This window comes from Hordeum vulgare, chromosome 5H, assembly GCF_904849725.1.
Source record: "Hordeum vulgare subsp. vulgare chromosome 5H, MorexV3_pseudomolecules_assembly, whole genome shotgun sequence".
Taxonomy (NCBI): Eukaryota; Viridiplantae; Streptophyta; class Magnoliopsida; order Poales; family Poaceae; genus Hordeum; species Hordeum vulgare.
The window spans coordinates 336589139-336600202 of NC_058522.1; the positions used below are offsets into that span (position 1 = coordinate 336589139).

General features: G+C 43.8%; 1 protein-coding gene across 1 annotated transcript; it reads left to right on the forward strand.

Annotated features, from left to right (window-relative positions):
* Window positions 1-4509: 4509 nt before the first annotated feature.
* Window positions 4510-8956, forward strand: LOC123395485 (glucan endo-1,3-beta-glucosidase 4-like). Its single transcript, XM_045090490.1, has 5 exons — window positions 4510-4963; window positions 5668-5795; window positions 6030-7286; window positions 8520-8547; window positions 8633-8956. Exons 2-5 carry the CDS (start codon window positions 5714-5716, stop codon window positions 8754-8756), a joined length of 1491 nt encoding a protein of 496 aa, XP_044946425.1. The 5' UTR covers window positions 4510-4963; window positions 5668-5713; the 3' UTR covers window positions 8757-8956.
* Window positions 8957-11064: the final 2108 nt, after the last annotated feature.

Genomic DNA, 11064 nt, shown 5'->3' on the forward strand with positions numbered 1-11064 from the left:
CAGTTCCTGTTTTTCTGTGTTTTTGACTCTTTTCAGATCTGATTTTGGAACGGAGTCCAAACGAAATAATTCTTTCGCGACGATTTTTTATCGAAAATACCAAAAATACCGAAAGAAAAAGATACCGGAGGGGGGTCACGAGGGCGCCACAAGCCCTGTCGTCACGGCCCCCCCTAGGTCGCGCCAACCAAGCTTGTGGACCCCTCGGGGGCCCACTTGATGCAACTCCACCGCCATATGGTCCTATAAATTCAGAAACCTCCAAAAAGAAACCTAGATCGGGAGTTCCGCCGCCGCAAGTTCCTGTTTCCGCGAGATCTCATCTGGAGACCCTTCCCGGTGCCCTGCCAGAGGGGCCTTTGGAGTTGGAGGGCCTCTTCATCAACATCATCGCCCCTCCAATGACTCGTGAGTAGTTCACTTCATACCTACGGGTCCGTAGTTAGTAGCTAGATGGCTTCTTCTCTCTCTTGGATCTTCAATACAAAGTTCTCCATGATCATCATGGAGATCTATCCGATGTAATCCTCTTTGGCGGTGTGTTTGTCGAGATCCGATGAATTGTGGATTTGTGATCAGATTATCTATGATATATATTTGAGTCTTTGCTGATTTCTAATATGCATGATTTGATATCCTTGTAAGTCTCTCCGAGTCTTGGGTTTTGTTTGGCCAACTAGATCTATGATTCTTGCGATGGGAGAAGTGCTTGGTTTTGGGTTCTTACCGTGTGATGACCTTTCCTAGTGACAGTAGGGGCAGCAAGGCACACATCGTGTAGTTGCCATCAAGGGTAACAAGGTGGGCTTTGTCGTAGATATGAGATTGTCCATCTACATCATGTCATCTTTCTTAAGGCGTTACTCTGTTCTTTTGGACTTAATACACTAGATGCATGCTGGATAGCGGTCGACGTGTGGAGTAATAGTAGTAGATGCAGAAAGTATCGGTCTACTTGTTTTGGACATGATGCCTATAGATATAAGCATTGCCATAGATATCGTCACGACTTTGCGCGGTTCTATCAATTGCTCAACAGTAATTCGTTCACCCACCGTCTACTTGCTTTCATGAGTGAAGCCACTAGTAAACACTACGGCCCCCGGGTCTATTCACACCCATCGTTTACACCTCCGCTTTTACTTTGCTTTGTTACTTTGTTGTTTTTAGCTCTCACTTGGCAAACAATCTATAAGGGATTGACAACCCCTTCATAGCGTTGGGAGCAAGCTCTTTGTGTTTGTGCAGGCACTTGTGATACTCCTTCACTGGATCGATACCTTGGTTCTCAAAACTGAGGGAAATACTTACCGCCGCTGTGCTACATCACCCTTTCCGCTTCGAGGGAACACCAACGCAAGGCTCCAAGGCCACGGGGGAATCCTTTGCATATTTGCCTAGGAAGTCCCTAAGGCGTAGCCGCTGCAGCAGGATTCCTGGCACCGTACTGGGGAAGGTCTGTTGTCGCAGTAGCAGGGAGCAGGAGTAAACCGTACGTGAATAGAATCTCTTGTAGGTGTCGGCTGCTCCCCCATCTATTTATGTGCACTGGCGACAGGGGACCAAAACCACTTGTTGGTTAGGGTGCCCTCGATCAGGGCGCTTCTGTTGTGACGAGAGGAAACGATCGTTGGACCGTGGCCCCTCTCCTTCACGTTATTACTTATCTCCTGTTTATTCCCTTTTTCTTTCTTTCTTTCTTTTCTTTACAGTCCGTTGGGCTTTAGATCAAATACCAACATTCTCCCCCTTGATCGTTAGGCTCAATAACTTTTGTCCATTCTCCATAGGAATGATATACCAGAGTAAGGTGTTACAACAACAAATGAAATGCCATTGAACCGCCATACTCATAGCACACATCCTATTTCGAAGTGGAATACATATTACTTAATGGGGAGTGGTTATATTAGTGGTCCCATAATTCCGAAATCAAGAGGCTTCCAATAATCCCATGCCGGCTACATGCTCACGAAATATATTGGGTTGTAAGCCTTTAGTGAGCGGATCCGCAAGCATACATGTCGTACTAATATGCTTAACATTAATAGTTTGATCCTGGATTCTATGTTGAACAACACGGTACTTTAGGTAAATGTGCCACGCAACAACACTTGACTTGTTGTTATTAGCATAGAAAACTGCGGGTTCATTATCGCAGTACAATGTCAGGGGTTTGAAAATGTTGTCAACCACTTTAAGTCCGGGAAGGAAATTCTTTAGCCATATAGCCTGCCCAGTGGCCTCAAAACATACTATAAACTCCGCCTGCATCATAGATGAGGTAACTATTGTTTGCTTGGAGCTTTTCCACGATATGGTTCGACCAACGAGTGTGAATATATAACTTGACGTGGATTTCTTGCTATCCACACACCCGGCAAGATCAGAGTCCGAGTAACCAATAACTTCCAGGTTATCAAACTTTTTATATGTAAGCATGAAATTTTTAGTACCTTGCATGTAACGCATGACTTTCTTTGCGGCCTTCGAGTGGTCCTGTCCTGGATTAGATTGAAATCTGCCAAGCATCCCAATTACGAAAGCTAAGTCAGGGCGTGTATACACTTGAGCATACATGATGCTTCCGACAACCAAAGCATAAGGAACCGACTTCATCTCATCAGCTTCAAAGTGAAAATAGATAGTCGATTTAGCTAGGTTTATGGCCCTCCTGATAGAGGTAAAATGCTACTCCCACTCTTTTGTATTGATTGGATGGGATACACATAGTACAAGGAAATCGTAATGATCATATGTGTAACAAAGAGTTGAGATAATGTGTCTATCGACCAACCCAACTCTGCGTGGGGGCATTTTCTAACAGATCCCCCTCAATAGGGTATTATAATCACAGGAGTAGATCAGATGGGTAACATGGAAGAATTTATCAAGGTTTATGCCATTAAGGCCTCGTTTGGTTAAGGGGGATTCAGGAGGTTTTGAGAGGAAAATCCCCGGGGGCCCCAGAAACCCCACAGATCCTCGGGCGCCCATTTGATAGGAGGGGTTTGCTTAGCCCAATCCCCTCCGTTCCCCTTCAATCCCTTCCTATCCATGTGTTTCAAAACCCTCTTCGAACAACTAGTGGAAGCAAAACCCCGGGGATTTGAGAGGATTGGGTGGAACAAAGGGATTCACCCAATCCCCTGAAATCCCTCCCTCTCAAAACCTCTCCAATCCCCCTTAACCAAACGAGGCCTAAGGGGCCTAGCATGGGTCATACCGGGTCAACCTATTTAACTAAATGAGCCTTTATTGGATCATGCCACCTCTCCTTACTTCATAGGCCTGCATTTCTATTATTCGTGCGACACTTATTCGAACAAGTAGTCAACGCGTATCTCCATCGTCCAACAGGTGGCTGAACATGGAGGATCATCAGTTGGCCACATAATTAATGGGTATCAGATCCAGAACCCTCACGATTAACTTAACGATGACTCACACATGTTTGGTTACCATTGACGAAGCATTTCCATGACATGTGCATTTTATGTCATGATGACCACACTTTCATAATTGGGAAGTGATTATTCTCACGACACGTCGCACGCCAATGTGTTGTGCTCGTCCGTCGAGGTGAGACCCGTGGACCAAGATGTCCCTTTTTTCCTGATTTTTTTTCAAATTATTGGGTGGGACAAAAGAGCAAGAATGGTCTAAAAGGCTAAAACAACCCAAAAAATCGAAAAACACGCGGGCTAGCCCATTTATCGTGTGTGTTGTCTTCGTTTGCCAAGGTGAGGCCAACGTGCCAGCACGACACTGATCATTGCGGATCATGCCGGGTCAGGCCCGCTTAGGGCATCTCCAATGGTTGTAAGATAGTTGTTGGTAATTTTGACACATAGGATTTTTGATGATGTGTCATTGCAATAAATGAGGAAAGAGAACAAGGTTGTATGTAAATTAACCAACACCCTTGCACAAGCTCCAATGTAGAATGAGAGAGCACCTTATTTATTATCTCACATCTTATTGGACAAATTAGATACAATCCATTGAAGTAGTTGTATGTTAAGGTGTTGGCTGATGACATGGCATATTTTACCAACAAGCTAACCAACAAACTGTTGGAGATGCCCTTAGAGCATCTTCAACAGTCCGTATGTTCAATCGTTGGTATAAGCGTCCACATCAACAACCAACAACACATCATACAAGCTCTTCAATGGAGTGTATGTTAATCGTATGTAAAATAACTAAGCGGGTTCACTAAACATGAAAGAAATAACCATGCTTGCCTCAGAGCTTGTGCGTGAACCGTTGCTTCAAGTTCATACGATTTCATTCTCTCTCTTCTTTTATTATGCGCCATGTCATCAAAATCATCTATGTGGCAATATTACCAACGATGATCATACAACCATTGGAGATGCCCTTAGGCGCGTGTCGTGCCCGGGCCAGCCCGTTGGCCACTTATGGATCCACCTGTCAAGTGACATGTGCAGGGCACACACGAGTTCTCTCTCTGTCTACCCAAAAAGCAAAAGCTCGATGCAAGCGCACACACTAGTGTAAACACGGCAGTGAGTCCACCCCAAAAAAAAGTAAGCCGGCCCAGTCTCTTGCTCTGCGGTGAGGACGAACTTGCATATGCTGCGACGGATGGGCATGGGCTGGGAGTAATGAATTGCAGAGCTTCTACCTCGAGAACGAGTGTCACGCGGGGGCGGAAAATGGCAGGGTGGTAGAGAGAGAGAGAGCGGGATTCTTGCGGGGGCCTCGACGGCGCAACGCCTCCCGATCTCCTCCGCCGCCTAGCGGCCGACAGCGGCGCCTCCGCCTCCCTCCGGTGAAGCTCCCCCGAGTGCTACGCCTCCAAGTCCCTCTGCCCTCCGGCGACGGCCGACGGCCCGGCGGTCGTCCTCCTTGCCCCGAGCTCCACCCCGCTCGAAGCTCCCGCCCCCTCCGGCGACGGCGACGGCCCCGGCGGTCGTCTTCCTCCTCCGTCGACCAGGTTAGCCCCCTCCTCTTCCTCCTCCTCGGCCCACTGAGCAGTGCCTACATGCCTTGCTTGATCCGAAGTTGGATCTGCGGCACGTGCAGCTCCCTCTCGAATCCCTGCATTTCGCAGCTCACAGCAGGATACGCCCAGCTACCAGGCCAGGGACAGAAGGTGGTCTCGTCCCTCCCTTTGTTGCTGTCCTGTTATTGCGATGGTGATGCCGCCAGCTGTTGCGTTTTCTGCTCGTTTGTTGTTTGTCCTCCTCTCGTCTGTTCGTCTTCTCGTGATTCGCCCCCAAAATTCGCCCCTTCCTAGTTTCACTTGTTGCTTTTCTCCCTTTAGCTTGTCTCTGGGATTCTTTCTTTGCCGCGGGGAGTGAGCGATTGAAATCAAAAGTTCACTCTTTCGCCCCGATTTGTTTGCTTCATTGCAGCCCACTAGTCCAATCCATTCAGCGATGGTTCGATTCAGCTCCTTTTTTCCAGCTAAGATCGATCTTGGCTGATTCAATGGGACTCAGCTTAAGGTGCGAGAGCAGCTTATCACATCCAAACCAATCCAGTTTATACGGATGTGAAAGCATTGTTACCATTTCACATCATTAATGTTTTCCCAATATACATTTTGCATTTCAGGAGTTATTTTTGTTGGTAAAAATTAGTTGTTTATGTTCTTGTTGAGTGACTGAAATAATGCATGTGGTGTTGATATTTCAGCTTCGATCAAGAGTTTGTAAGAAGCTCCTGAATTATAACTGATCAGATGCTTGGGCGCAACAATATGTCGCCCAACAGACTAGAAGCCGTGTTGATGCTGTTGATGTTCATGGTTTACAATACTTCAGGTACTCTAACACATGGGCGGTGTTTTAAATTACATGAGTGATGTGAATATGATTGATATACTTTATTGTGTTGGTGCAATCTGATTTCCCAGCGTGCCAGTGGCTAGTTTGAGGAAAAGATATTTTTTTATTGGGGACTGGAGAAAATAGAAGCTAGATGCAGACAACCATACATCCTTTCTTGTATCATATTTTTCTGCACATAATATTTGTTACTGTTTTGTGCTCATGTAGGAGCATTTGTTGGTATCAACATTGGCACCAGGGTGTCAGACCTGACATCACCATCAGACATAGTCTCCATCCTTAAAGCCAAGAAGATTCAACATGTTCGCTTGGTTGATTCAAACCATGAGATGCTAGTCGCCCTTGCGAATACTGGAATTGAAGTGATGGTTGGGGTGCCAAATAATCATCTGCTCCGTGTGGGGCAATCTCGTTCGACAGCTGCTGATTGGATTAACAAGAATGTTGCTGCCTACATTCCAGCAACAAACATCACTTACATTGCCGTGGGTGATGAGATTCTTACTACTGTCCCAAATGCAGCTCTTGTTCTAGTACCTGCACTGCAATTCCTCCAATCAGCACTGTTGGCTGCAAACCTCAATACCCAGGTGAAAATATCAAGTCCTCATTCAATGGATATGATCTCTAAGGCATTTCCCCCCTCTACTGCCACTTTCAACTCGACATGGAACTTAACAATGTCCCAGTATCTTGAGTTTCTGAGGACTACAGGATCCTCCTTCATGCTGAATGCTCAACCGTACTATGGTTATGTGAAAGGGCAAGGTGTATTCCCTTTACAGTATGCCCTGTTTCGGTCACTCAATCCCAACAGTCAGATTGCAGATCCCAACACTAATTTGTTCTATACCAATATGTTTGATGCTATGGTTGATGCCACATACAACTCAATGAAAGCAATGAATTTCACCAATATTCCTGTTATGGTCACAGCATCTGGTTGGCCATGGCATAGTGCACGAAATGAGCCGGCTGCTGATGTTGATAATGCTCTGGCCTATAATACAAATCTCATACGCCATGTACTAAATAACTCTGGTACCCCTAGCCAGCCAAATAATCAAGTAAGCACATACCTGTTTGAGTTGTTCAACGAGGATCTTCGGTCAGGATCTGTTTCGGGGGAAAGTTGGGGGATTATGTTTAGCAATGCAAGTGCAGTATACTCCCTGGCATTTGAAGATGTGGCTACAACTAGTACTGATTCACCGGCTTTGCACGGGATGTTTTGTGTGGCAAATTCAAGTGCACCCCATAGTGCATTGAAGCAAAGTTTGGATTGGGCATGTGGCCCTGGTTCTGCAAACTGCAGCGCAATTCAACCTGGGCAGCCGTGCTACAAACCAGATGACATTGTAGCTGTTGCTTCGTATGCCTTCAACGATTATTATCATAGAACACAAGCAAGTGGCGGAACATGCAACTTTAATAGCACAGCAACGATATCATCTACGGATCCAAGTAAGCTAAATTTCCTCTTGAGTATTCATGTAGTATTAGCTAGTAGGTACTGCCATAGTAGAACTAACTACAGAATCAATCAGTAGATACAGGTTTGAGTACTCCCTTATTGTTGGCATTTCCTATAAAATTATCATCGTTGGTCTCACTATCTCAACACTAAAAATAAGATTTCATATGACCTGATTTAGTACTTGCGTATAACACTTTGTGCAGCCTTTAGCAATCTTTATTCGTCGTTCATCCTCTAGTACTAGGGGTGAAAGTGTGAAACAGAAAGCTTTTTGTATCCTGTAGAAACTGCGGTGCAGGTTTTTATAATTTTCACCTAATCATTAGCCACCAGAGCTTCTCTGATCTCTGATCTCTGCTCTATTATGTTTTCTAAGTCCTTAATCTGTCATCAACATTTATTGTATCATAGCATAAGTTTTCTTGAAGATTTTATGTCGATTAATCTAGTAGGTTGTGCTAAGAAGCTCAATTGCTGTTTTGTCTCTTAAGGTTCTGCCAATGCTTGCCTGCACAGAAACCTCTATGTGAATGATGCCTAATTGGCAAATCTTCCTTTAGTAGGATATGTGAAACATGTACCTACTTGTTTTTAGTCACAGGAATGGTCAGATATGTTACTAAGAAGTGGCAAACTTTATCTGTCCTCTCACATGCTAGAATCGACATGATTTTTACATGCCTTCTTGGCATACGGCATATAGTCGCAGAAGGTTGCTTTGGTCCAAACAGAACTGAAAGTAGCTCAATTGTGAAAGTATTGGTTTGACCATTCCTATGACTTGGCTTGTTTATTCTCCATGTGGCTTAGACACTAATGGAAACGAAACAGTAAGTTCAGACGCTATTGTTTATTCTCCACATGGCTCAGACACTATTGGAAACTAATACAACGAAAACAGATCTATGGTTGTGATACTAAATGTACATGTTTGTTAACATGTATATCGAATGAGGCATTATGATCCATGCATAGGAGTCTGAAGCCAATCAAACTAGGATGCGTGCTTAAAGTTGTATACCTGATCTGGTCATGCTAATCTTATACAAACCATATACCATTAGTTGGTTAGAAAATCGTGACAATCATCTTGTAGTTACTCAGATTCTGATATAAGGTTCTGTCTTGTTATTCAAGTGTTTGCTATTACAATATTGCAATTACCACTTTGTTGTGTCGTATGAGCCTAAACAAAGTTTCGCCTGAATTTAAACTTGCAGGCCATGGTTCATGTAAATTCGCAGGAAGGTGAGTCGTACTTCTTCGGTGTTCTTGTAAGTTCAAACTTCTATCGTTGTTCTATACTAACAATGAGGTTTGGTTCTATCTGCAGCACCGGTGCCAATGGCAGTACGGCTTCTGGACCTGTGAGCCAAGATAGTTCTGCTTCACAGTCTCAATCTTTCTGGTTGACTTGGCTAATCGCCATGCTGCTGCCCGTTCTACTTCTCATGTAAACATTGTAACCGAACGTTGTATTTTGGATGAGATGTGTGGAATTTGTTGCGCCTCTTGTCCTTAGATAGAAAGGGCGTCCTATCTGTCTCACTTTATTGAGGTAGATGACATGTATCGCTCAGTTTTAGTTGTCCTAGAGAATGAACATGCAAGGTGCACTAAATTTTGAATGTCAAGCTGGGAGACTTCAATTGTCCTATAGAAATGAATAGGCAAGGTGCAATCCTTTTTTTATTTTGAATAAAAGGGGTTTCCCTCCCTGACTCATTTTATTGAACGAAGCAGCCACAGTCATCCCTACCAACAGCAAAGAGAAAAGATCATCTACTCCACCCAACAACCACAGGCATGACCTAAAACAGACATGTCCTGAAAACCTCCCAGGCTATAAGCCCTCACAGCCAACACATAACACACAGCCACAGCAAACTTAAAGTCGGCTTAATTCTCCTATATTACAACTAAGCAAAGAAAAGGAACTTAGTCAGCGGCTTGGATCCACGCAATCCTTAGAAGCTCCCCTCGATGCTTGTCCAACAGCAAGATGAACCTCTTCAGGACGACCGTTTGAGCATTGTCGCAGAGAACCATCCATCGTTGCAAAGTCCCTCTTAGTTTGACAAGTGCGCAGCCCAAACCTTTCCACGTACGTCCCTCGAAGCAAAATTCATTTCTCAAAGTCCAAATACTCCACAAGGAGGCAACAACAATCAAATTAAGCATAGGTCTCCTTTTGTTTAATTTCCACAAGGAACATACATCATCAATGCATTGAATTCTACTAACATTGAAAAAAGCAGAAATGACAGACCACAAACTACCGGCATTAATACAGTCAAAAAACAAATGCTGCACAGATTCACCCTCCTTGCAAAACAAACATGTTAGATCGTCCAAAGTTTTCCTCTTGGCTACATTGTCCCTAGTTAAAAACTTGTTATACAGACAAAGCCATAGGAACACATGTATATTCTGAGGACATATAATTTTCCATAAATTGTCTCCACAAGGAGAGACCACTCCTCCAAAATTGATACACTTATAAAAGGACCTCACTGAATATATACCATTAGACTCTAACATCCACATAGGCTTATCTGGGGAGCTAGACATGGAAAACTTTTTAATGTGATCAATAGGTCATCCCATCCAGCTAGACATAATTCTATTATTAACACACCTTCTAAAGGAAAGTCTAAGGGTTGTTCCATCCCAAACCTGAGACACAACACAGTCCTGCTGATTGCATATTTCAAATAATTCCCAAAATCTCACCTTCAGGGAACAATCCCGAGCCCAAGTGTCATGCCAGAATCTAATACTATCACCATTACCAATCTTCCAGTGATAGAAATTCCTGGCAGCTTCTAAAGCCCAGGTTACACTCTTCCAAAAGGGAGAGCCCCCATGTTGCCTGGACCGGAATATGTTTGGACTAGAGACATTATACTTGTAGGCCAGTAACTTTTTCCAATCACTATCAATATAAGTAAAGAATCTTTTGCCCCAAGATGCTAGCAAAGCCATATTATATTCTCTAATATTTGGAATCCCCAAACCACCAAACTCTTTTTTCCTCGAGACAAAACCCCAATGGGCTAAGTGATATTTATGTTGATCCCCCATGTTACCCCACAAGAAATGTGCCATCTAAGAATTAATAGCATTTATAGCCCATTTTGGGAATTTCATAACTGCCATCAGATATGCCGGAATGCTAACAATGCAAGCACACAGCAAAATAATCTTGCCCTTATAAGTCAAATACCTCCCCAGCCAACCAGAAATACCCTTAATGATTCTGTCTATTAATGGTTGAAGATCTTCTCTTCTAAGTTTATCATAGTGCAAAGGCACTCCCAGATATTTGATAGGGAAAGAACCTAAGTTACAACAGAAAATCTGGGCACATACCCCTCCTCTGTCCTCATCCATGTTAATAGTGATGAGGTCACTTTTATGAAATTTGATTTTCATACCCGAGAGATTTTCAAAGCAAGATAGAATCCATTTAAAATTTCTCGCTTTCTCATAGGAATCCTCTAAAAAGAGGAGAGTATCATCCGCATATTGAAGACTAATAATCCCTCCCGGGACCACATTTGTTAGTAGCCCCGAAATTAATCCTTGGTGGGAAGCTTTGGTAAGCATTTTAGAAAATACATCAGCAACCAAGTTGAATAGAAGCGGGGATATGGGGTCCCCCTGTTTGAGACCTTTACCCCCTACAAAGTAATGGCCAGTCGTATCATTAATCCGTACACTAAAAGTACTTTGAAACAGTAGACTTTTGATCCAAGCAATCCA

What these genes read in the sequence shown, in the direction of transcription:
- LOC123395485 (XM_045090490.1), top strand. Translation starts at nt 5,714, where the DNA reads ATGCTTGGGCGCAACAATATGTCGCCCAACAGACTAGAAGCCGTGTTG. An exon ending in CATGGTTTACAATACTTCAG is followed by an intron (nt 5,796 to 6,029) that starts GTACTCTAACAC and finishes GTGCTCATGTAG; the next exon opens with GAGCATTTGTTGGTATCAAC. An exon ending in TCATGTAAATTCGCAGGAAG is followed by an intron (nt 8,548 to 8,632) that starts GTGAGTCGTACT and finishes TTCTATCTGCAG; the next exon opens with CACCGGTGCCAATGGCAGTA.